This window comes from Boleophthalmus pectinirostris, unplaced genomic scaffold, assembly GCF_026225935.1.
Source record: "Boleophthalmus pectinirostris isolate CB_2022bp ecotype Guang Dong unplaced genomic scaffold, ASM2622593v1 HiC_scaffold_12, whole genome shotgun sequence".
NCBI classification, from domain to species: domain Eukaryota; kingdom Metazoa; phylum Chordata; class Actinopteri; order Gobiiformes; family Gobiidae; genus Boleophthalmus; species Boleophthalmus pectinirostris.
Genome location: NW_026571018.1, coordinates 22,500,729 through 22,528,698, shown reverse-complemented (window position 1 = coordinate 22,528,698; position 27,970 = coordinate 22,500,729). Strand labels below are relative to the sequence as shown.

At 40.1% G+C, this 27,970-nt stretch overlaps 1 protein-coding gene across 1 annotated transcript; it reads right to left on the bottom strand.

The window, feature by feature from the left end:
• Positions 1-46: 46 nt before the first annotated feature.
• LOC129407390 (cell adhesion molecule DSCAML1-like) lies at positions 47-27,937 on the bottom strand. The gene is made up of 9 exons (XM_055148235.1): positions 27,895-27,937; positions 20,973-21,293; positions 18,315-18,461; positions 3,333-3,479; positions 2,984-3,262; positions 1,828-2,103; positions 1,254-1,550; positions 519-802; positions 47-181 (listed from the first exon to the last, which is right to left on the bottom strand). The coding sequence occupies exons 1-9, from the start codon at positions 27,935-27,937 to the stop codon at positions 47-49; spliced, it is 1,929 nt and encodes a 642-aa protein (XP_055004210.1).
• Between the last annotated feature and the right edge of the window lie 33 nt (positions 27,938-27,970).

The window sequence follows — 27,970 nt, the reverse complement described above, 5'->3', positions numbered from 1 at the left end:
GGAGGAGAGCATAGCCAAGGCAAGCTCTGCTGTGGAAAAGGGAAGGTCATTGGCCATTGGGCCCCTCTTCTCGGCCCCCCTCAGCCCCATCCTGCTGCCCATAATAGCCGTTCTGGTTAGAGTCCAATTGGCAGGAGGAAGTCAGTCCGTTGCCATAGTAATGGAGGTTGGGGTGGGGGTACTACAGCTGAGACATCTGGGGGATTTAATCTAGGCTTCATTATTATTCATCTAATTAAATCAGAGACACACTCACTCTCAGGCACACGCACACACCCTTAAACACCTCTGCAGCTGCCCCGCTCCACCATTATTACCCCACTCACAGATACAACAACACACCAAGACACACGGCAGCATGCATTTGACCAACTATTAAGGCATAAACACCACTTTGTAAAAGCTTTAACTATATGCACTCTATGTGGTTTACAAAAGCAGAAAGAATTGAACTGAGGTGACACAGTGCCATATTTGACTGAACATAATCACTAACGCTCCACAATGACTCTTCATACATAATACATACCTTTGACAGTGACATGAACAGTCTGGTTGATTGACACTTGGGGCTGGATCAGCACACTACACAAGTAGGTGCCCTCATCAGCTCCCTTCTGTACATCTGTCAAACGCAGAGTGCCATTCTCAAATATCACTTGGCGATGATTATCGGGCAGCTGCATGCCGTCTTTAAGCCACTTGATAGAGTAATAGGGGTAGCCAATCACACGGCATGTGATATAGGTGTTTCTGCCGGCCACTGCTGTGATGTCCCGCATGGGTCTGATTCGGGGTGGACCTGAGGACAGGGGGAGTGGTGGGGGGTGGGGGGTCGGATGATCGGAGAGGTAGGAAAGATGAGGTATGCCAAAGGTCAGAGGTCATGGCAGGAGCAGCAGAAAAGAAGGAGGTGATACAGGTTGGGATAGAGTGATTGGGTCAAGTTGACAAGTGGAGTGGGAGGTTAGTTAAGCTCCATACACACGTATTTGTTATTTCTGTCTTACCCTTTAACCTTACTGGGCCCAATAACAAATATTTTTGCTTTCATTAAAGCTTCACAAAAGCCAAAGTTTTAGCTTCAAAGCTAAAAGTCACAAAAAAGACACCAGTAGAAGCATATATATATCTTCACTACAGGAAAGTTTTCAAAATCTATATAAAGCCATGTAAATTACTTTAAACTATCTGCTCTTTTTTTTAATGTAGTCAGGTGTGAAGTGCGTTTATATTGAAAAACAGACAGGCACCTCTTACGTTTATGCGCGCTTGGTACTCTGCGCTACCCGCCGAGTTGCGTGCGACACAGCGATATACTCCTCCATCTCGAATGAGTGGGCTGCTGACGTTCACATGAGACACGGTCAGGCCGTCCGATAGCGTGTACTGGCTAGTCTTGTAGGTGGAGTCTCGCACCACGGGCTCATCGTCCAAAGTCCAGGTGATGGAGGGTGGAGGAGCTCCTTTTGCGCTGCACATGAGAGAGAAAGGCTCGCCAGGGTTGACCACACGCTCACTGAAGGAAGACACAATACGAGGAGTTCCATCTAAAAGGTTAAAAAAAAAAAGAAAGTTATAACACAGCGTATTTATAGTTTTCATACTTGATATTAAACACTCACTGGAGAAATTATCAACTATTGTGGACACCTGAACATTTTATTTCACTCAAATATTCTGTTAATTTTAAACAGAATGAGCAAAATGACATGATTACTCAACACTGTCTTGCACCCTATAGCACCAAAACTATAAGTTTGAAGTGCCAAAATCTAGTTTAGGCTTGTACATATGTTGGATTATACAACGTTTCAGTACACATACCCTCAAGTAAAATAATGGAGAAGTCCTGAGAGGTGTGGCCCTTTCTGGTGGCGAAGCATTGGTACGCCCCAGAGTGTAACTTCTGAGCTGCAGTGATCTGAAGGGTGTCATTGTGCTGGCCCTGGATGGACATGTGCTGGTCTGGGACAATGGGCTCTGTGTTTCGATACCAGCTGATGGTGTATTCAGGGGAGCCCTCCACAGAGCAGGTGAAGAAGAGCGTACTACTGATGCCCGTCTTCAAGTTCTTAGGGGACAAGGTCACTCGCAGGGGGTCTTTGGAAGGGAAAACATAAAACATAGGAGGCAATAATATTAATAAACATTAAAATCAAATTATCAAAACACTTATTACAACAACTTAACACAACAAAATTATGTAATTTTTGCATGTCTCACATTAATTATTTTTAACCAAAAACCATGACGTATGACTTTAGTGAGCATTATCTTTGTGAGAGAATAAGGGGGAGTGAGGCACAATCAGCGGCACTGACTCAATCAGTTGGACACGCTCATTAAAAAGCAGCTGGAGATATCTCTTCACATCTTTGTCCACTTCTGTGTGTGAGGCGTGTCTATGTCATATATGTCTATGTGCAAAATGTCAATGAGCAATAAGGCAGCTGGTGGTGTGTGCTGGGGGGCATGGCTGTACCCCCCCACCCTGTCAGAGTCACAGAGTGTGCTGCCATGATGTGCCCACTGGCAAATCCTACGTCTTGCTATCCTGCACTCTGTCTAGCCTTGTAGCACTTTCTGTTTTATTGAATGGCTCCCACAATCCACATTTATCTCCACCCATTTTTATTATTGTGTTATCAGATGGCAGATAATGTCATTGCTGTAGTGTTTGGATGTGAGATTGTCTCCCCTCTGACCCTCATCTTTATCTTTGTCATCCTCACAGTCCTCTCTCTGATGATGACTGCTGCTGGCAGCAGTATTAAGGATCCAGTCTGAGTGAATTACTGCCCTGTCTGGGGTTTAGAGAGCTGATATGACAGGCATCACATGACTTACACACATGTTTGTCACACTTGAGGTGAAACTTATACATGTGCCTCAAAGCTCAAGTAAAACCGGAGCTTGACTTCCTGTCTGCCAGAGGTGGAGAGGGAGTGTGGCAGCTCATCTGCGTGTATTTCTCACCCACCTATAACATGGAGCTGTCCAGACACCTCTTTAGAGCCAAAGCTGTTGGTGACCTCACAGGCGTAGCTGCCACTGTCCTCCTGGCGCAGGTCGCTGATGGTCAGTCCAGTCAAACGCCGAGTCCAGCGGGCGTCTGAAGGCAGTGGCCGGCCATCTTTGAGCCAGCGCACTGTGGGGCTGGGGTAACCTCCTGCTATGCATGGGAGCTCGATGCTCTGACCTGCGTACACCTCTCCTGCTTGAAAACTGTCTAGGATGGTGGGAGAGGACTCATTGGGGTCTGAAAGAAATATGTTAGATTACACATAAAGCTTTAACTCATTTAAGTAGTATTGTGACTTGATTCTTACCCATAACAGAGAGCCTGGCTCCATTGCTTTGGCGTGTCTCGCCACTGTACTTGTGTCTGGTAATACACCTGTAGGTGGAGAGGGCATCCTCCTTCTGAACATCTGAGATGTACAGAGCGCCAAAGGAGGTCAGAGAGAACCTGTTACCTGACAGACAGAGAGATAAGAGATTACATATTAATGTCATACAAACATACATCAAAGCAGGATGGTCACTCTGGTACAAATATATTGTGTACAATGCAAAAACATATTGTGTTAAGGACAAACAACTGCTGAACAGTTGGCACTACCTGAACTCCTAATGTTGTGTCCCAAAACCTGGCAAATTATCAAGGGCTAGAGGACACACAGCGGTCGCTAAGCACCAGCAGACAAAGCAGAGACAGACCGCACACTGTGCTCAAGTATGGAGTCACCAAATCACATCTGGGAATAATTTAAATGCATATTTATATTATTATATACATACCACTGCAACTGTGATAAATATTGTATTATTGCCCATGATTAAATGTACTGACCCATTAATAGACTGTTTTAGGCACACCTACATATTTACCATTAATAATTTATTTTTAGCCTGTGTGTTGACCGAGACTCCTCAGGGTGAATGGGTGCACATAGGTAGCAGTTATGGACTGTGCATGTTTGCATGGTCTGAGAACAAGCTCAGGCTGCAGTTTCACAGCTGCTTTTGTTTGTCCCCACAATGAAGTCTTACAGGATAATAAGCACTTTAGTACTGCACCTCCCATAACACCCACCATTCGCCTGTCACAACACCCTGACACAGGCGGGGAGAGTCAGCTGGGTCTGTCAAAACCACACTTTCAGACTTAAACAACTATTCATCTGATTTGCAGCATTGTATTGAAAATGGTAGTAATCTTGTTCACACATGATTTCTATAGGTCTTTACGGACAATGTTTGGACTGCTTTAGCTGTAGCTTGCAGTCACTGAGCAGAGTGGCAGATGGAGTAAAATATTAATTACTAAATCAGTGTGCTCCCTCAGCTTTTATTCATGCTGACTTGACTAGATAACGAGAAACAGAGCCAATGTTTCACATCATGTTTGAGCGCAGACGGCTACAGCAAAACATGTACAAATGCACAATGAGGCTGTGCAGTTTCTGTTGACATCCACACAGAGTTTTTAAATAAGCAGTCAAGATCTTACAAGTCTAACAAATATCTTTCTTTCTATAATACTGCATTTATTACATTACTTGCTACACTACATTCACAATGCATAATCTTTACATAGTAAAACTCCTACGTATCTATAATATTTATTTTCATATGTCTTTACAGCTAAAGACAATTTCATGAATGATAACTAGAGTGGTGTTTTGGTGGCTTACACTGTCCCATGAAATGGAGGAGCTAAAGGGCCCTTGTAACTAAAAAATAGAAGCACTCATGGATCCACAAATGGCTCCACAGGAACCATTTAGAGGTTCAAGTATTTTTTATCAAATATAAATGCTTTTATAAAGAGTTCTTTCACGCAGAAAGAAGCATTACTCAAAGACGCTCCATTGCCCTGAGGATTGTAGGATGTTGTTTGGTAATAGTCACATAGAAGTCCATTCAGGGTAAACTTGCCTTGCAATGAAAATAAAATGAATACTTCTGGTCTCAATAACAAAATTATATATTTTTAAATTTGAATCTAATCTTTTAAATGTTTGCTTTAAAATGTTTACTTAACTTTGTTGTTATTGTTTTCTTTGAACCATGGTATTTATTTCATATAAGGTTCATATTGAAAAGATCTACTTGTGATTCCTGTCTGAGTTCTAAAAAGATGCATTTCTCAATAATTAATAGTGTATGGCCTTTACAGACCTCTCTGGAGTAATAAAAGTCTGAGTCATTTATTGGATTTCTGAAACCAACACATAGCCTTTTGACCAGACTATGAAAACTATGGCAATGGAGGGAAAAAGGTAAATAAGGAGAATACAGACGTTTAACAAATATGTAAAATAAAGACGTGACACTTGGTCTATAAATAGGGCTTATACTGTAGCCAGTGTGAGTTAGTAGCAGCCTCATTTTCTCACATGCAAATGAAGGCGTCGGCGCACAGATAACGAGGCCCATATTTCCACCTCCTCAGTGGGGCCATTATTTATTGATGTTCTGCATCTTTCCCCCCTCCCTCCCTCTCGCTCTCACGCTTTCTTCTTCCTCTCCCTGTTGCTAGGGTCTTCTCACTGCCATCCTGTTTAGTTTTCAGCATTAGCAATTATTAAAGCACAGCGTGTTTACAATCAGCAACACTGAGGCATTAAGGTTGTTTGTGGCACTACGGTGTACAGTGGTAAAAGCGTGCAACTGGCAAATGATGGTGGAAAATGAAATTAATGGGAATGTAGTAGCGAAGTGAGGTGGCTAAATATAGCCATGGGATGCAAATAGGGTTTATCCAATCACAAATATTTGTGAAAACTCCACTCTGTTTCTGTTTTTAGAGCATCAACATTAACTTTAATTTGTTCACATTATACAATACTGTTTTATTTAATAACTCAGAACTTAGACAGTTTAGGGTCTGAACAAAAATAAACAGTTTAAATTTTATTGGAGATGAAGGTGATTTTTGACTTTGAGGTTTTTGTGACAAGTATTGCATTTGCAATTGGATTAGCAAATTATGTTTACAGTTACATCTATGAGAAAACTGAAATATATACTGCTTCACTTATGAGAATGCCATGCATTTCACAACTGTCTTAGAAAGGTTTACACTCCAGGATAACAGGATATTTTGTTATATAGTGGACATTCTATTACCCAAGAATTTCAACTCCTGTGGCTTGGTAATTGTGCCAACACAATTGTCATTGTTAATTCTGTTGTGATATATTGTGTCACCCTAGCATTTGATTTAGTGACCAAAAAGAGTCTAACTTCACTGACTCAAAACTATTAACTGTAGTATACTATACATAAAGGTTGTAAATTAGATTTACAATACACATGTTACAACACACAAGCAGAAACATATTGGGGTTCCTGTGAGAGTTTATATTATGAACTAGTGAACAAGCTATCGAACAGGCCTCCCTCCCCCTGGCAGATCTCTGACTGTGATCCCAAGAGGTCCATGTCTTACTCAACTCTGTTTATGGTCAAAGGCAGTGGATCCTTGCCTGGAAGGGCTTTCCCAGTTAAAGGAAGGTTAGTCTATTTCAGTTCTTATTAGACAACCACAAGTAAACATAATGAGCGAGGTAGCACAGGGTCATGGGTTCAACTCCTCCACAATCAGCAGCAGACAGACAGTAGCTCAGACATGGATGCCTAGAGCACACAGCAGACAGGATCTGACTGAACCAGTTTAGATGACACATAAAGAAGAAGGAGACGCATTTTTTAAGGATTTTTTTTTTTTTTACTTTTTGTTCATATTTGATTTTAAATTTGGCTCTTTGGCAGTAATGTTTTACATTTCCTAATCAGGATATTTACAATAAATACACTAGAAACATAATTTTCCTAAAAAACATACCAAATAAAATAAATTATATGAATGCAGTCAAATATGTATTCATGCTTAGAAGTTTTCAGTAATACATAATATACATATGGGTATATACAACTATTAACATTATGTTTTGGCTTTTTTGGCTGCATTTTATCACAGTGCAACTGTTAAAACCATTTAAATAACAATTATTAAAAATAGGTCAATATATCAATAAAGAATCTCTTGTCTCTTTGAGTTGTCTCCATTTAAGTCCCAATAAAAACAGTGGAAAAGGAGGGAGAGAAAGAGGAGAGCAGATCAAAGACTTGTGACTGTCACCAAAAAAAAGGTTCATTCTGTAGACTATTCTCTGAGCTTTTCTGCTTCATCCAAAAGCAGATGCAATGAACAGTAGTGAATTCAAAATCGGACAAAACATCCACAATATTGAAGAGAAAATCTTTATCCATGATGGCACTTACAGTTCTAATGCAAGTGAGTGACCAATCAGAGTAAGATGACTTTAAATCAGAAAACAAAAGGAGAAGGGAAACAATATGGAGAATAGTCTGTGGTTATGTCCTGTGCTTCCTACTCAACCTTTATGCAAAAAGGGACCCACATTTGTATTCAAACAGAGCGGCCCCTTCACCCTCCCGATGCTCTCTCCTTGCCCTCTACTGTGTACATTAAAAGCCCAAGTAGAAGCAGGTGTCAGCCAATTAAATATATACACTTCCCTGTCTTTTATTCTGCTGCACACTTACTGAACATCTATGAATAGTGCCCTCTTAACTCCTTTCAATTCACATTCAAAGAGCGTTTTATTGGCACAAGTGATGTGTTACAACTGATTGTGTGAGGGGAGCCCACCCTAGCACAACCAAACAGCTCAGGCAGAGCCCACTTGTACCACTGCCACTTGAGTCCTTCCCTGCATTAGGGAAGAATTGGAATCTGGGTGTTAAAAATACTTTGTCTCAGGCAATGACCATTTTTAAAAGGCGACAAGATGCGTGGACAGGGAGGGGGGAGTAGGCGAGCGCTCTGTCATGTTTTCATTAAAAAGCCACGCTTCACTGTCTCTTCCTCCTGCCGCCTGCTCCTCTAAACCAATTCTGACTGCTTACCTCATCTTTCAATCATTTCTTGTGTGCTAAATAAAGTGGGGTCTCTAACACAAAGTTATGGGACCCCGAATAACAACAGGGGGGACGTGCAGTGACAGCAGTCCAGCAGTTTCCATGTCTCTTATGCCTCGCTGGTTGCTATGTCCCAATTTGCCCTGTGTGACTTTCAACAGTAAACACTGGGGGAGGGGCGTTGATCCAGGGGTGAGTGTGGATGCCAACTATCACACATTGACCAAGTCGGAGACAGGACGTAACTCTCAGTATGCAAAACAGCACATCTGTGTAGATATAACTCAATGCAGAGCTGCAGTGATGCCACGTTCCAGTCCATAAAGCCGTCCAGCAGAGACAGGCAGACGAGGCCGCATAAAGCTAAATGGACCATCCCAGATAGAGGGACTGAGGAGATTAAGCATCAGTAGAAACATCAGAGGAAACGAGGGATGGAGGGAAGAGGGTGGGAGGATGGAGAGCCAGAAGAGGAATGGGAAGAGATGTAGAAATAGAACTCCATTATTCATGAAGAGTGTTTCATGTACTGGGTGACATCTGGGACAGCAGTGATAATGAGAGTCCCAGGAGAGAGAAAACTACATATACACACGTTAGATCTAAGCCCATATACACAACAGTCAAAGTGCGCCATTGTGGTCTGAGTACCCACCTCCACTGGACAGTCCAAAAACTCACTGTAGAAACAATAAACTATCTTCAAGCTCCGTCCAGTGGCCGATAGCAGTGGCTGGGATGTACAGTGCATGTCTGCTATCATATGTTTGTGTTTTCTAGGTGAGGCAGTGTACTCCAGATTAGCCCATGGCCCCAGGCAGTTAGCTGCATTAGCGGCACTGAGTGAGCTGCCTGGTCTCTCCCTATTAGAGCACTGGTGGCAGAGGACTCGCTAGCTGGCGCTGACAGACCACCACACATGTCTACACAAACATGATTTTAAGAGTGAATATGGTCCAAATCACAGCCAGTACTAGCATTGTTATAATAAAGTAAATCCAAACCAATCACACATAGGTAAAATAAGGTAGTCATGGTAAAACCTATCTCAAGATCTGAAATGTCCCCACTGGGACAAAAAAGCAAAGATAGACTTACATATTGGTTGGACAGTATATCGGGTTGATATTCGAACCTTTTAGCATATCGGCTATTGGCCTTAAATCTTTTACAGAAGACGATATTTAGTTTGAGCTGACCAGATGCCTAAAGAATATGCACAACTCTTTATTTAAACACTTTTCTACAAAGAGACACTCCTCAAAACGTGACTACACAGTTCTCATATACACTTTGTCGTAAAACAGGGTTGTGAATGAATCTGTAGTAATTTCGAATTATATAATTTGGGGAAAATAATCAAAATCGGCCTTACATTATTGACCAAAAACATCAGCAGAGCTTATCGACCATCGGTTGCTCTGAAACAACTAGCCATCAAAAAATCCATATTGGTCGATCTCTACAAAAAAGTGTCCCATCCCTTAAGAATAGGGATGCAATGACTAAATGTCAGACTATTGCTTCTTTCAAATCACATTCATTGAGAAGCCATTTGACATCCTTAAATAGAAAGTTTACTTCTTCCTTAATAACATTTCAACCACAATACATGCAGTTTATCCTGAAAGGCATTCAAACACACAACAGTATACACTGATCATAGATAAATAACAGCAGCATTTATGTTCAAATATAAATACTAAACATTTATTTATTTGAGACAGGGACAACCCACAATTTTTACAATAACCTTAACAGGAGAGATGCATTGTCCCAGGTTGCAGCATCAGTACTAATTTCCACCTGTAGTCCCTGGGCAGATTCACTGATTGATTGTATTTAACTGACAATCAGGGAGAAACATGCAAACTCCACACAGAAAGGCCCAGGCGACCCAGGGACTGAACCCAGAACCTTATTGCTGTGAGACACGAGTGCTAGGCAGTCAGTCACTGTGACGCCATTACTCTGATCAGAAGCATAAACAAACCAATACCACAAACAGAACAAGCACGCACAAGACTGGTAACTGAAAGAACAAGAGCACTCCATTGTCCAGACATGAGTGTCTGCTGATCTCGATTTTGTTTTTTGTTCTCTGTATTAATAGTTGATTGACTTCCAGAATTTGCCACTGCAAATTAGTTCTGCAACTACCACAATAACTGGGGCTAGTCGACTATTAAAATAATCATAAATGTATTTGGATAATTGTAACTGATACTTGTAAATTGTTAACAGGCCTTTATGGACAAAACGCATGCCAAAAGAACTTTTATAACAAAGACAGTGCCATATTTCTTTTGTAAACAGTGACAGTGGCTCAGTAGTTAGAGCAGTGGTCTCCCAACTCGAAGGTTGGAAGATTGATTCCTGCTCTGGCCAAGTTCTTCCATTGTGTCCTTAGGCAAAACTTGGTCTATTATGAAAGTGGGGTGTGCATGGGTGAATGGTGGTGGTCAGATGGGGCTGATGGTGCAGATTACCAGCCTTCCTTCCATCAGTCTGCCCTAGGGCAGCTGTGGCTACAACAGTAGCTTACCACCAAGTATGGAGTAAATTAATTATGACTACAGTGAAGTGTAAAGAGGGATACAAGTGTAAGGCATTATTCCTGAAGCGTTTGTTTAAAATATATTTTGCTCAATGTACCATTATTAACCGTTTGTTGCAGCCTCACTGGAAATCCCACAGACACTTGAAAAGCTGTGTATTTTCATCCTATGCACTTTACTTTTCTGCACACTGCAGTCAATTAGGGAGCAAAGGAGTATTTGGACAACTAATAGTACAGATCAATAGGTCTCAATCAGAGGTCATGTGAGAACATAGCATCAGTAATCCCATCTCGACACAGTGCAAAGAGGGGGAAAAAGCTCGTGTATGGACAAATGAACCAAAGAGTTTTTAGTGAATTAAACTATAGGATGTCTCAAACCAAAGCTATACAACTTATCTAAATGTTACTAGCTCCATTATAAACAAAGGATGGGCTGTAAATTTCCTTATATGTAATTTCTTAGTAGATCCCACAGTAATCGCCTTGCACTAATCCTTCATTCCCTAGCCTAAACAAAGGAGTAGAAACCTTCCAAATCCTATTTCTTAACCCATTCCACATAAACAATCTACTATCTACTCTCTTCCTATAAGCTCTTACTTAAGCTTTCACTTTTCTTCATAGCTCCAGTTTCAAGACTAAATGTAAAGACCAACAGGTTGCTATCAATTAAAATTATTGATTGATTGTAAAAGCTTTGATAGAATAATTGATGCATTATTGTTATTACTGTGTATGTGTCTGTTTATGAAATATAGAAATCGATAGGACTGGATGTGTCAAGTGACAGCGAACACATCACAATTTGAACTATGAACAGGTCCATGAAAGAAAAAGGGAGAAACACTAAAAGAAGTAAGCTCTTAACTAAGTCAACATGGTCAACACGCAGTTGACTAACTTCCCTCTTGTGGATGGGTCTGGTGTAAACAGTGGTCACTTGTGACATTGATGTGCTCACAGGGCCTGGTCTCTCACAGCCTCTCATTGTGGCTGGCACTAAAACATCGCACGTGTGTATTTGACAGAGACACAAAGGGGTAGGGCCGGTTACAGAGCACCATGCACATCTATAAGTGCACGAGATGTGACATGTGTAGTGCTGTGTAAATAGTGGATAACAGGCGACACTTGTCAGCCCTCTGCTCTGAGCACACAAAGCCTTTGGACACATCATTGTTAAGCTCCTCTCACACTCACCCCCATCACCTTATCCCAAACCGGGCCCCTCAAGCAGAGATAATTATGCCTTTTGTGCCCCCCGAGCATACGCACACACAGCACACACAGCACACACACATTTGGGCTAATTAACACACCCACCCACGTGCCTCTTCAGCCTAACTTAGTCAAAGATGGCTGCCAGCACCCCATCTGCTCCTGTCCTGCTTCTGGACACTGTCAGTAAACTGGCTCAAATGAGAAGGAGCAAAATGTGCTGAATACAAGTATAATGTTTATGCGCTTGAAGTGGTTAATATAGTCCATCAGCTTTCATATGTTTAAATGTATTTAAATAATATATAGTCCGAGCCTCATCTGCATGTCCCCCCATGTCCTGCTGTGTGCCACATGGGACAGAGGGGTCGGTGCCATGATCCATGTGCTCTGTTCAATGAGCCCTTGGGACACCACGTGCTCCTGCCCTCCCCTGTCACAGCATGTCCCACAACAGGACAGCCATCACAGCAGCACAGCACAGAGCTGCCTTAATGTAGCCCCAGTTAATGTTTAATGAGCACTCCATATTCAGCCACCCCATGCAAAACCCGAAAATGGCTTTATTGTGTTCATTTCGAGGCAGACAAAGAGAAATACATGTGTGAGAGGGGTATCCTTGTATATTTACATTTGATTGTGTGTTTTACAGTGGTGTCTACAGGGGCCAGACATTCCCAGACAACTGCACTTATTAATGTATTCCTGTTAGGAGCTCTCAGACACAGATTTACACACTCCAGCTCACCATGAGGTCCCTCTGCCATGCTGTCACTGCACCTGTGTGGCCACACACTACCATAACTTACTGTGAGAGGGTACCATTTACAAACAACCATGAACACTAGTCATATACCAGATATTATAAGGTATTATGTAATATGGAGAAGCTTTACTTAAGCAATTGAACCATTATGTGACAAATACATGCCTCCTTATCTTAAAATGTATTAAGATTAACCAAAATAACACAGTTAAAATTTTGTTTATTGCATAAATTGATTAAAAGTTAAATAGTAATTTTGTAGGTGCTCCCAATTAACCCCCAGGAAAGCTGTGTATATGTAAGTGTGGTTGGTGTCAGTCAGGCTGACCTCCAGCAGGGCCCCCTGGGGCTCACAATTGATCTGAAATGTAGCCTGTAACTGACCTCAGTGCCCTGAAGACCCCATTACAGACTAAGCTCACATCAAGACCCTATAACACCATTCATATGCTGAGATGCTGCTGATAGATCAGTTCAGTTATAAGTAAATCACATCTGCAAAATAATTATGAAAACCAAATTTGCTCTATATTTTCTAGCACACAAATGTTTTAGACAGGGCAGGGTTGCCATCATCAGTGTTTCTTCAGACCTCAAATAACCAGAGTCACATAAGAGCACAGTGTAGCAGGTGGATTAGAAGGCTTGGGCATCTTCTGGACCACCATGTGGTCAAAGCCATCTGCTGGTGCAGCCTCTGTCCATCACTGCCTCATGAGCTGTTTGATGTTTACTGTGACAGCCTGCTCCAAAGATTGGACCCTCAATGTGGACATTTTTATTCATCTCCACTACACTTTTTCAGATCACTTTTCATTGAGCGCCTCATAAGGTACACAGCACAAAAAAGGCTTAACCCAGGGTTGGTGCAGGACAGGGAAGTGAAATAGGTCAGTCTGCTGCACCCCTCCCCTCTAAAATCTCTACTGTCCTTACTGGACACCAAAGTGGGACAGGCCATGGGACACATGCACAGACTGCACAGCTCCAGATGGGGAACGTGTGTCTCTGACAAAATGGGACCTGCTGAGGTCCAGAGGCCGTGGCGCCATTGTGTTATGTCATCGACCCAGTCTGCAGTTCACTATGTGATCCTCCTACTGATCAGGAACAATTCTCTAGGAATATCAACATACCCAAGGGAAATACAAATAGAAGAACTACAGGGCTTACATAAGTAGGTATATAAGCAGAATCAGTAACAGATAAAAAGATTAAATAGATAAAATATAGAAAGTGCAATTAAGGAGCACACAATACAAATTTTGAGAAAGGATGTGTTTAAAGGTGTATTGACTTCCATATAAATAATCTTGTTGTATGGTCAAATCATTTGGCCTGTAAGAGAAATCTGCTTTAACGTGATCTAGTCTAGTGCAATTAATCTTCATCAATGTGAGAGGCAGAGTATTTGTTACCACGGAGACAGCTAATGGGGACTGAACTAAATAAAAGACATACAAGTCAGATGAGTAAATGTAATGGTGTTTCTATTTTGGTCCACAGTTTCATCTTGAGACAAGTAAAGAAGCCCTATCTTGTGTCCGATGCATGCTGGGATTAAAAGCATTCAGAAAAAAATACAAATGTAGTTTTGCCAAAACCCAAATAAAGCTGCACAATTCTCTCAGCTTTCGCTGTGGTTTTAGCCAAGCATAAGCAACAGGCGAGACAAGTGACAAAAACAGTCAATGACTCAGTGAGCTCTCAATCACAAAATCAATTTTAATTTTCACATCTTCATTAGGCCTTTCACTCGCGCAGCAGGGAGGAAGAGGAGGAGGAGAGGAAGAGAGATGGTTGTTGAGTTAATGTTATCAGTTACAATCAGTGATAAAGGTCATCATTTTGGATAAACATATTACATAACTACAATCTGACATGACGTTACTGCATTTAACTGTTACTATGCAACCAACAAAACTGTATGCATGCGGTTTCAACTAATATTAAAGGTATTTTTCTTGAAAATATTACCTAAATTGAACAATTTCCTTCCCATAACCTTTCTGAAAGTCTCACTAGGCAGCAAGCTCGCCTGATCTAGCAATGAATCAGAGCTCACCCAACAAGCAACCAGGACTCTAGGACAATACAATTAAAGTAATAAATTATGAGGAGAAGCAGATGGCACACAGGAGATATTTTTTGTCAAATAAATTAATAAAAATAAAAATGAAGAACTTTCCATCATAAAATTATTACTTATTTCTAATGTTAATGTTTTGATTATTGTTATTATTTGGACTTAAATTTGTTCCCAGTTACAAAAGCACAAACTGGGTGAATTCTCAAAAAAGATGTTTAAGAAATGTTTAAATTGTAAACAACAAACTATCTGAAAGCCAAAGAACTGGGAAGCACTTGCCGTCATTGCACTTATTCGTGGCCATACATGATGGTGACGTCTCATTTTGATTGGCAGGAAGGTTATGGTCAAGGTTGAATCCACTGTTTGTTTGTGTGCTGTGAAGTCATATTCAACATCTGATTCTCACACTCACTGCTCATCAACTGACCTATATACCCCTAATTACACATAGCAGCACAGCACAGCAGCGCAAGACTATGTACCGACAAGAAGAGGAGAGCATCACCAAAACCTCTATCAGAGTCTTCTGCCATGAACCCCAGCTAACCTCAACAAACAGAAGTCAACTGTACATCACTGATATGTACTAGGGATAAAGCAAGATACAGTAAGAAAATGTTTATTCCCACCCCTGTCTTCCATTGGGACATAAATTAAATGCTTTGTTTAAGTTTCCTTTTCAGTTGAACAAAAACAATATTTCAGTCTTCTCTCAAATGGTAATGCTCTATTACTGCTTAGAAGAGAAACAGAAAATCATAAAGCAAAACAATTCATTATGTGACAAATGAATAACCTAAACACCAACCATAAGCTTTAGTGTGTGTGTGTGTGTGTGTCTGTGTGTGTGTAGGTATATGTATGTGTGTGCATGTGTGTGTGTGTGAAAGAGAGACAGTGTCAGTGTGTTTTGTATTTAAAAAAAAAAAAAAAAAAAAACGCCATCTGCCAAGACCCGAGGCCGTTCTTGTCCTACTACCCTCCTTGCTTCATCCTCTCCTCTATCCCCCATCCATCTATGCTTCATTGTGGGAGCAAGCAGTTAAAATGTAATGTAATAATAAAATTAAGCTCATAGAACTGGGCAAGTGCAACTGACAAAATAAATACAGTAATTCTGCCCATAATAACATGTATTTTCAAACCACTTTGAGTGAGGATAGGCAAAGAGCAGACATGGTTGTGTTGCTTTCACACGCACTAACACACACATACAAATGAGGTTAATGAAGACGAATGGGGGGCCACAACACTATTGACATCCTGTGTCTCTGAATGGAGCTCTTCTTCAAGGACACAACGTAAAGAGTCAAAGCACCAGAGTAGAGTTGATTTAGATCTCTAGTGTCATAGAGGGTATCAAACTGAGATGGTCAGAGAATCATTCTCAGATACAGGATCAAAGAAATGTAACCCAGGATTGTGCAATAGTAATAACTGCTTCAAAAAAGTAATCTTGACCAGGTGTTGAAGTTGAAGATGTTTTATCTCTCAACAAGTATCAAAATTACAATCAAGAATATGTTATTGATTATCAAAGGACAGACTTTGGTGCAGCTCCAATGAATACACAAAATGCAATTAAAACAGTAGCAATCATCCATATAAAATATAATAAAATAATCACACTGCCAGAACAATAAAACATTATACAACCTTTTCTTTTTCAATTCCAAAGTTCTGTTCTTAATTTCTGCTTTCATAGCAGTTTAATTTAGCTGGTGAAAGGTCTTAAACCCAAAAGCTAGTCCAGATGACTTCCTTTCATTGAGCGAGAAGTGGAGAAAGAGGAGAGGAAGAAGAGGGGTAAAGAGAGAGAAAGAGGGGGAGGAGGGGACTAGTTCAGTGATCCAGAACAGTGAGCAGACAGGAGACACGAGTTCAGAGTCCAGCTGAACATATCACACTCAGGGGGGCATTTAAAGCATCCGCAAAGAACATTCACATACAAACAAAGACAAATCAAAATCCAATGAGTTCTGTCCCCAGACCCTCTTTGCAGCCAATCATGGGTGAGAAAGTAACTGATCACAAATACTCATGTTACTGTAATTGAGTAGATCTTTTAGGTAATTGTGTTTTTAAGTTGATTTTTATACCTGTCCTTGTAATCGAGTATTTTTAGTATGAAACTGTAATAATATGTACTAATTATCTAATACTAATATAAAATCACTATGGCTGTCTCACGGCTGTTTCTGCTCCTTTCTATACCATCAAACACACATAACAGCACAGCACTGCCTGCGCTGATTGGCCATAGTAATGGGAATATGGTGGACTGTGGTTTGAAACAACAAAATACAGTGTTACATTGTTGGATTGTTGGACTAACCAACTTTGCTTAAAAAAGTAACTAATTGGTACTTTGAGTAGTATTGCACATGTGTTCTTTATTGCTTTTTTTTTTTTTTTTTTTTTTAAGTATTGGGTCGGCAGTAAAAGTACAAAAAGGATATCTTAATTTTTCATGCCTTATTTCGGTAACAATAATCCAACGGTATTTTCACAATGTGTCAGAATGTGTTAAAATGTGCCAGTCTTGGTTGAGTTGAAGTATTGCGCAAAATATGAATGGCCCATAAAAGCAGAAATATCACTTCATACCTTTGTTTAGAAGATTACACTAGGGGCCTCAGTTATCATTTCAGGTGCTAAACTGCAAGTATAAACTAAACAGAAAAATAACTTGTGCAATTTTTGGGCATGTTAAACATGATTTACCAATGGGTAGTGCACAAAACTGATATACAAATGAGGGTATTCGGATCTTGAATTGTTGAAGTGCTGTGCAAATTAACATTTGCCCCTATTTCCAAACATTTTTACATTAGATCAAGGAGCAGCTGACAGGACCCCTGAACACTTTTAACAGCAGGTAAACCAGTGTTATCATTTTTGCTTTGGACACGTGATGACGGATTGCGGTACACGCCTGAAAACACGAGCGCTTGTGGCACTGGAGCAGTGCAGATTTATCCAGGTTCCCTATACATGGAACTTTGAGTCTTCAGTCTCTACGCTCTAGGACATGGGACAAATGCATGAAAACACAATTTGATGGAAAACTGATGTGGAGTGTTCCAGTTCAATGGAAGACTTGTGGGAGTCAGGGCCAAAGTGTGAGAGGTAAATAGTTTATACTTTATTACTGCTGCTTTGAACACAAGTTACATATTATCTTATCTGTCCTTGTTGGTCATTGTAAAACATTTAAAATCAATATCAAATGCCCTATAGGTGCACACTTTACTGCAGCTAACCTGTCTCTGTAACATACTATATTATCACGCAGTTTTTGCTCCCATAGTTGTAATGAAAATCTGAAAGCATCCAATAAACAAGATCATCTGTTTTTCCTCTGCCTCAGATTTTACACATATTCATTCATTCATAGGGGCAAACCTGTGCTGCATCTTCTTTAGCATCTCTAAGTTATTTCTCCAAGTTTTAGTTTTAGTGTTGTTAGCTGTGTAGCATGTGAGCAAAGGCTGGATAACTGGGTACCTAGATGTTTTTGAGGTAATTTTAATAGTTTAAATAATACACATCTATTTTCTAAGTTTGCATAACCCCAAGACAACAGTTTAATACTATTCATACATCTCCTAACTCTACTTCAGCACAATTTTAGCAGCAGTACTGATAATTCACAATATGATTAGCCTGTAACTGTACTTTTATTTGAATACAAGTATTTGATATTGGCCAGGGCCTACCTGGGACAATGGACACAGTGTCTCTCTCCCAGGACACCACGCTGACGTACTCCTGCACCGCGGCGGGGATCAGGCACTTGAACACTGCTACGTTTCCCCGCATCGAGCGCTGGTCTGCCACGCGGACAGTGTAGGGCTCCCTGAAAACTACACAGAAACACACAACAGTGAATATGAATGTAAGAATGGATTTTTAATGTTTTACAAATGTTAAGGTTTTGTCAATAATCAATATCTCCAACAATACAAATCTGCCATGATCAGAAGTGGGTAGTGTAGCCACTAGCCAAGTAGGAGTACCGTTACTTTAATACATGAATACTTGAGTGGCATTATTAAAAGGTAGTGGCGCATTAAATTAATCAAGTAAATGTAAAAAAGTATTTGGAAAAAACATTATTTTAGTGCTGAGTAATTGGACATAAAATGTGTCTGATTAATGATTTAGGCGTTAATTTAATCTGACAAACCAATAAGACATTAAATAATGCATACATTCTGGTATTTAAAAAAAAAAGACACACATACATTACAAAAACAAATCATACCCAAGGGCTAGTTTTCAAATCTTATTATACTGTCAATATAACATTTTTTCCAATAACTCCCAGTAACTAAACTTTTACTTATTTAAGAGTTTAGTTACTTCAAATTAAATATTACTCAAGTCAAAGTAAAGGTGTCAGAATATTAGTAGAATAAAAACATAATTTAAAGTAAGTGTCATAGAGACAATTAAGAACTAAATATTCTATCTATTGAATGGTCAAAAGTATTACAAATGGCATCCATGACTGATAAATACCATGAAAAGGGAAGTACAGGTTTATAGATTTGATGTGATCAGAATGATAGTGGTTGGTTGAACTTCAGTGAAGCACAACAGGAAAGTGTGGGCCAGATATAGATATAGTTAGTTAGTATATAGTTGTTTTATGCAGGTTCATGCATTATTTTACACTCTTGCTGAATGGGCAGACCCTTGTTAGCAAAATCTCATGAAAGAAAGAAAGATTTTGAAGGTTGCTAAGAAACTGGTTTTGAATTTCTTCCTTGGAAACAAGATTACTACATGCATAAATTCATGTTGTAGAACATGAAGAAAATTATGTTGTTGAAATAAATGGAAAACAAACTGCTGAAATGTTACAAATGGATTATCTGAATGTCATACACTGTGCCACTGGTTGATACAGAATATGTAAATGTACTGTATGTATTGGATGATTTCCAAACATACACAGTTAGATGAAATTATATTTAAAACCACAAACAAAACTTAAATCATTAATCATAGTAATATTAGGAATAACTGTCAACTTATTTTTCTCCCTGAACCATAGACAGCTGAGTAAAAAAAAAAAAATTACAATAATCAGTAAACATGAGTCATAAAAAAACTTTTCAAAATAAATCCACTTCCTGTGTGACCCCGGCCACTGTCGGCACAATGCCTGATGGGTAATCCCTGGTCTTCTGAGGGCAGGCTTTTGAGTCATGTGAGCAGGAAGACAGTAACCAGGCCCCAATCCTCAATACGGCACTAGTATAAGTATTATATGTAGTATTAGATCAGGCTTGCATTGGAATGAATATGAAACAGATGTTGACAGCTGGAGAGGAGAGGGATGGCTTATTAGGTTGACTGAAAGATGATACACACTAGTCTATCTAAACTAGCTGTGCTCAGCTTTATGCCAAATGTTTGCAACTTGCATCCAAGGGAACCCAAAGCCCCTGATACTCCATTTTACATAAGATGGGGTCTCGCTTGGAACAGTTTCACAGTCTAATCAATGGAAAGCACCAATTAGGTCTGTTAATGAGAGATAATTAAAGTAGTGCGCTGGGGCTATATATAGACTGGCACAAGAGGACTGTGGAGACTGAGGGAGCACAGAAGGAGAACAAACTAATGAGGACAGAGAAGAATATGTAACAATAGTTTCTGACAAACTTGTACCACAGTAATGTAATCCAATATTTCTTTAGCAAGCACAAATATTTAAAACATTCAAAATTATTATTGTGTCTTATAAGATGGAGAAATATAAAAGTTTGTCACATCTTTTAAACAATCATACAATATGTTCAAAAAGAAAGAGCTCAGTTATGCCAGAGTTCAGAGAGCAGACAGTGCTTTCAGAGGTTAGATGAGTTAAAGTGCAATGGCTTGGTCCAGCAGAGGTGCAATTTGGGCAATAAGCCGCTAGGACGTGATGCTAGTGATGCTGTCTATGCAGACTGTGTTCTAGGTCAATGCATTTGGGGCCAGACGGGCTGTTTCAGGGCAGGTGGGAGATTCTCTCTGTCGGCTCTTTTGGTGTCTGTCAACTACATCTGCTCCACTTCTTCTTCACTCAAAATTCTCTCTCACCATAAATGCAGAAATCGTTTTGAACAGTCCCAAATGAAACTTCAAGTCAAAATCTCTAGTCTCTATCAAAATAACATATCTATTCACACTGATAACAGTAATACTCATCAGAAACATACTGGCTGGAAAAAGCTCTTAACCGGAATGAATGACATAACGCTCGCTGAACAATTGGGCAGTATGTTATGGTGGTGGCAGCAGGTACAACAGAAAATAACCATAACAAAGCAGTGAGAACACTGTCAGTGAATAATGGAGCACAAAACCATAACAGGACCCACCAGCTTTGATGCGGATGTTGGGGCTGCGGATCTTGCCCGCTTGGTTCTCCGCAGTGCAGAAGTAGTCGTTGTCATGGATGTAGCTGTTGTACGCGGACGGGGAGAAGGGGTACAGCTGGAGCGTCCCATTGGCGTGCACATGGCGGATGTGGGGGACATCATAGATGTCGTCGCCGGTCGCCAGGTACCAGCGCAGAATGGCACTAGGGGTGCCCCCTGCTGGACAGGGCAGGGACACCCCCACCGAGCTGGAATAGGTTACCTTCTGCAGGGAGGCATTCACAAAGTACAGCCTGGTGGAGCCCACATCCTCACTGTGTACTGTGGAGGAAACGCACAAGAACAGTCATATTAATGGGACATCGACTAAAAACTAAATGAGTACTTGAACCAAGCAAGATCCCACTGTTTTTATTTTTCTTATTTTATTGCAGTAATCTGCACAACAATTCAAATAATCAGTGATAATGACTTTTTAATCACAGATATCCTCCTGATTCCAGTTCCACATTTTAATGCAAAAACCCAAACAACTTTATATTAAATTCTTTAAAAATCATGAGTGCAATGAGTTTTCATGTGATGTAATTAGAGAAGACCCATCACACACTGACTGACGCATAATAGATAGACTATGTCTTTCAAATAGGTGGCGGAATAATCATAACAAATGTATGTCAAATGTCCAGCTGCAAACATCAGTCATGTGATGTAGAAAGCCAGGGATTTGGGCTAAAGCCTGTGGTGGTTTAGGTGGAGTGGGAGGGGCGGAGTCTCTTACCTTGTACAGTGGGCACATATACACAACAAAGAGAGTACCAGAGAGGGGGGCAGCCTGATAGGTTATGTGATTGGAATTTCTATGCCAGACGCACAGATTTAAGTCGATTTAATCTCCTTACATATTTAACACACACATCACTGCACAGAGCATACAGGAAAACGTGGAAACAGGCAGAAACACTCTCCATTCAGATTCAGATTAAACACAGTGGTGAGGCAGAGGGGGACCCAGGCTTTAATATTTGGGGTATGATAGTAAGATGATAATGTGGGGGAAGGGCACACTGCCTGACAGATGTGAGAAAGACATCAGTCCATTACATTCACATGTCTCTGGACAGTTACCTGGAACTAAGTTATAAGTTCTTTTTTTTATTATTTAACAACAGATGCATAAAAAATCTTATGTCATAATTGCAGATTGTTGTATTCTTTGTGGGTAATTCTTTCTGATGAAATAAAACAATCAGTGAGTTAGACTGTTGTACTTCATGTTACAAAACCTTGATTGTATTGATCATAGGCACATAGATTAAGCATCCTAAAAGTAAACAAAAACATTTTACAATAAAGTCTGTATTGCCCACTTTCTACTGCTACATAATTTAGTCATCAGGAAACATCATAAATGTTTACAAAAAAAAAATTATTTTGTCATTTCATGCTCTGTAAATGTCTGTTGCAGAATGGTCTTGATGTCAGTTTAATGTAATGAGACATTAATCTATGGGTGATGTTGACAGAGAAACACTAACAAATAAAGCCTGGCAGAATCACTCATTGCCATCAACAGTAGCAGCATGCTGGCACTAAACTCTAGGCAGCAGATTGAAGAAAGATGCAGTTTTTGTAGGATCCAGGAGGTAAATCAGTAATTGCAGTATCTTATGAAAGAAGTATTGTCCACAGTGAGATTGATAAAACTGGCAGCATGGTACAGATGGTATATGAATGTGTCTGGTTGTCCACTGTTGGTGTGGCAGAAACCAGGTCAGACTCCCTCCCCTCTGCAGATTACTGATAATGGCCCCTGAGCATAAAGCCCATATTAAAGATTGCAATATCTATAATCTCCCAATGGGGGACAGGAGTAAAGTGGAGAAGTGAGGGGGTCACCCTGAAAGCTTTGAATGGGGGGAGTGGGCATCGGACCCTCCTCGCACACACAGTAGATTATGTGCCCTGGGGGCTTTGGGCACTGGGGGGCTGGGGAGCACAGGAACTGATGGAGAGGAAAGTGGAATAGAAAGGGGATCAGAGCAAACTCCGGCCACTCAGAGGCTGTCAAAAGCAGGCGCCACGTGCACTCAGCAGACGCACACACAAACAGAGCTCCGTCACACTGGGAGGAGAGGAGCGCGTTGCCATGGCAGTGCTGGCACTCAAAAACTGTGACTGCATAAAATACTGCCACAATTTAACCCAACAACAGTGACCCACAGAACAGTCTAAATATAGAAATTTCATGCAATTAATCTTAAAGAAAAAGCTTCATAAAACCAAGATTTCAGAAAGGTACCAAAACAATTGACCTAAGCAGAACATAGTCCAAACCTGATTATCAAAGATTATCTATGGTAGAGAAGGTCTGCCCTAACTTTGGTTAGAGCTAAGATATACACCAGAAGCATATTATAAATTTTTTTACAGCTATATGTGGTAATAGATTAACATAAGTGAAAACTTCAGCCAAGACACCAGTTTCTTGCTATTTAAGATCCTCTTTTTGAATGTATTATTACCATTTTATTTGGCTCTATTATATTTATTGTGATGTTTAAGCTACTCTGTCCAAATAATTTTTCTTGCAGAACATCAATAAAGTTTCTCTAAGTGTCCAAATCTAAGTGTCTAAAACAATCACCTAATAGCACAATGCCTAATATTTATTTTCAAAATCAGGATTCTCTTTCAAGCTGACACTTTACAAACCAGTGTCATAAATACACTACATATCTGCAGACAAACAACTGCTGACATAGTGCCAATGTTTCATTTATATAGCACCCTAATGACTGAGTAGCTCAGAGTCAGTAACACAAACTATACCACACTTCAACAGACACTCTAATAATAGTATGGATACCAAGAGTTCAGTTAAAAATGTTTTATAGTTGACCTTTTTGAGAAATGACGATGTATTTGCTTCATACTGAGACATGCTGAGCACTTATCTGTGCAGCCATCTCTGTGATGCATACCTGTAACAGTGTAGCCCACAGTGTCACCAGGGGAGGTTTTAGCATCATACTGACCAAACCTCTGTTGCTGTGGCTCACCTGAGCCCAGGAGGCTTCATCAGCCTCATTCAGACAGAAGCGGAGAAGGAGCACTGATGGCACCACTGGAATAAAGCACAGGCTGTCAGAGGAGCAGCCACTATTTTATAAATCCTGCCAGAGTGCCAAGCATGAATATGTATGTCTGAGAAGCACAAGTCATAACCTATGCAATGCAAGGTTTCATCATGCATAATGCAGCTGATCTACGCCTCTCCAGTTTGTGCGAGTGTGGCACAGCAGTGAGCGCAGGACTGCATTGTACTGAGGAGGTAAACAAACCCCAATGTTTCACACTAGCACAGTTTTAATACTAACACTTCGTTGGACCATGACTTAAAACCCCAAACCTCCCAATATCTCTGACTTCTCTTCCCAGTGTGCCTGTGAGTGATGCTTTTACATGCCATTAAATGTAACTGGTAAACACTCACATGACTGAAATATTTTTTATATATAGATTATAAAATCTTCTATTTTATTTTGCAGAAACAATTCAAACCAGCTTGAGTTTCTCTCCTGTCACCTTTTCACACGCTTCCGAGGTTTAGTGACAGGCGGCCAAAGTTGTGAGTCGTGTTACTGAGACACAGAGGCACTGTGACTGTGTGGTAACATAGACAAGGCAGTGGGAGGAGACACTATGTAAAGGGTGTGAATTGAATATTGGAGAGATGTGTTCAGAGTAAAGATAGGTGTAAGCTTATAGATAATCCTCTGGGGTACAGCATAAGTAGGTATGGTTGGTTTAAGATGAAGGGTTAAGGTTGTTGGGGTTAGATCTAATCAACGAGGTAGAGGTAGTGCCCCCACCTACACTGTCTTAGTGAACACCCTGTCCCCAACAATACACTCCCCACCCCACCTACCACCATGAGACCCCCCCTTGGCCTGTGCTGTGTCAGTAAAAAAAAGTGTGCTACTTCAGCAGTCCCGTGGGACCTGCTCCCCCTCACATCAAAGCAGCCAGTTTCTATCTTAATGTGAATATCAAATCTGTGGATCACAAGTCCCAGCACAGTCTGCATAAACTGCCCCTCCCCCAACCTTTAATTCTGCCTAGTGATGAGGGTAAGAGGGAGGGGAGGAACTACGATAGGAAGCGGTGGAGGGAGGGAGCGATGGAGAGAGAGATGGAGAGAAAGATGGAAAGATGGAAAGATTCAACAAAAACAACTACTTGCTTTTAGCTTTGACATTTGCTGCATTGCTATATTTTGGAAAATGTGTGTCTCTAGTGCCCAATCAAATTTGTGAGCTTAATTTAGTAACAAGTTATCATTGGTTAAAAAGGGACTCACTCACTAAAGCCTGTGTGCAATGTTTCAATTACAGTTCAAGTTTTAAATATGAATGTTGTATGAATGTGCTTGCTATATTGCTTAATGATGTAACATGTGAATGGATATGAATGCAAGAACATGACTGTGACAACTGATAAGCAAAGCAATATGCTGTACGCTCTGTTAGCCAGCTATAACTATACCACCAAGCTGGTGAAGTCATCAAACTAATTATTAAATTGTTTCAAGTGTAATTAAATCAAAATAATAAAATTAAAAATAAAATAAGACCACTCAATTATTTACAAAATAGTGGTTGAAAAAATTAACGCCTAATGTTGGAACAAGTGATTATAAACCATAAATAAGCACTGAAAGTTTGATGTTTAATAGAGAAATCCTAAAATGAAAAGTGGAAAAAATACTAAGATGTTTCTTTGGGCTCCAAAAAAAATTTATTGTATTATAATAAAGTTTAGGCAACAGTGCCCTGCGTCTGACGACAGCTCTTTAAATGACATAGGTCTGTCATTGAGGTGCCTATGCTCAGGTTGTGTTTATAATTGTGCAGCCTTGCAAAAGCAGCTGAGGGAATTGCACAGGGCACAGGAGGGTGGGGGGCGGGGGGCTTGCATATTTCTATTTGGAGGGGTGTGAACACAGAACACACTTTAGTGTGCCGGGACAGAGGCTTACTGTTTTCTTTCTTTTTTTAAATGTTCTTTTTGCACAATATCGGTGATTAAAATGATCCACTGCTGTGAAGGCCTTGAAGGCCTCAGAGATGCTGAGTCCTTTTTCATTTTTTGTGCAGTCTAAGTTATAAATTTCACATGTAGCCTACATATGATATAGCTCTGAAAGATTTAAAAAATATATATATAAAGAGAGATATAGATATATATAGAGAGATATATACAGGTTATATTCTGTTATCCTGGCTTCCCAAAATAAAAAATTCACATAGATTTGATAGCCTTCTTTGCAGGAAAGGGTGTTACTTTGAATCACATTGTAAACTAAAAAAATTCTTGTCTATAAAATAAAACCGCTGCTTGAACTTACACTGATAATGTGTCCCCCGTCATTTCAATAACACAACAAATTCAAACTGAGCCAGACGCACACGCGCCTCTCAGGGCCTGCGCGTGTCCGTCCACGCGGGGTCCAGGTGCGACATTAGTGAGGAACATGACCGGGCAAGTCTCTCGTCTGCACTCACGCCCTGGACAGCCTTATTCCGTCTAATAAATGTTTGCATATTAATAAGTAACCATGAAGCGGCCGTGAATCATTTAAATCTCTGCCATTACGCGTGGAGCAAAAGACTTTATTGTCACCGTTCAAACATAATAAAATATTTAGACTACGACAGTTTGCATCCAAAGTGATATTTTTTTATTAGAAATGGATTCAATACAAATGGTACAATGGCTCAATAATGGCCTATATTTGATTAATCAAAGCCCCGGACGCAGTAAATTCCGTATTCTAACGCACACTTTGTAAATAATTTTAGGACCTTTTCTGAGTCTATGCTAATAGGCAAACATGGCTTCAATCAGGCGAGATAAACACAGGCCCAGAAACAGCTCTAAGCCTCATAGCGGTGAATCTGTTATTTTTAACGCAGATTTGTCCAGGATTATTATAATGCACTATAGCAGAAGATCAACTTCACCAAAGGCCAGACATTTTCTTTACAAACGCAACCAAATTACACAGGACACAAATGTATGAGGCCATTAAAATGTCCAAAGGAAATTATATGATACAGAAATATAAAGAAGACCAAATGAAAGAATGGGGTGAATGCACTATTATGGCCTTTTATGTAGACTAGGAGTGTAAACCCATTAGACTAATAGGGCCGGTGTTGACAAAAGGCCTATAATTTGCCACTTGTTTAAATTGCACTAGCAATCACTGCATTAAAATAAACACACTAAGGTAGGCTATAGCCTAGAACGTCCTATCTTCTCAAACAATTTTTTTTTTCTGTAAAATGGTGCCAAAACCAGACTAAACAACAATTTGAACAGGACAGAGCTAAAAATACTAAAATCTGGCCAAACTTTCTAGAAGTGATGTTTTGGACAAAGCAGCGTCCGAAATGAGCAATGAACAGATACATGGAAAGCCGGTACATGTTTTCATTTTTCTGTGTCTCGCTCGATTCGCACCTTATTCTTCCCTATTCAGCCATTTTACATATTCATAAATGGAGTTGGTAATGCGAAAACAATCCGTGCTAGCATCAATGAGAGCATTCAAGAGAGGAATCTGTAGCTAATGCAAAAATAAAAACAAAATGGTGTATTTGCAGTTCTTCTGCTTGTATTTAGAGCACTATTTATTAAGTGGGCTGTTCATTAATTAAGATTTATCTCATTCTTCAACAATCTGTGTTGCATGCATGATGTCAGTATCAGAGCAAAACCCAAGCATCCCACGCAATCAAATCTGGAGTCGTTTCTCTAAAAGCAACTTTTTAACGTTAATATTGCCAATTTACAACTCCATCCTTCAGCGCACAGTTTTGGTATGTGCAAAAAGAAAATAAATCTGCCGTCTTACCTTCTTGGAGAGAGTACAACAGGAGTAAAGTTACAAGCCACATGCCATAAATAGCAGGTATATTTTTCGTGAATTT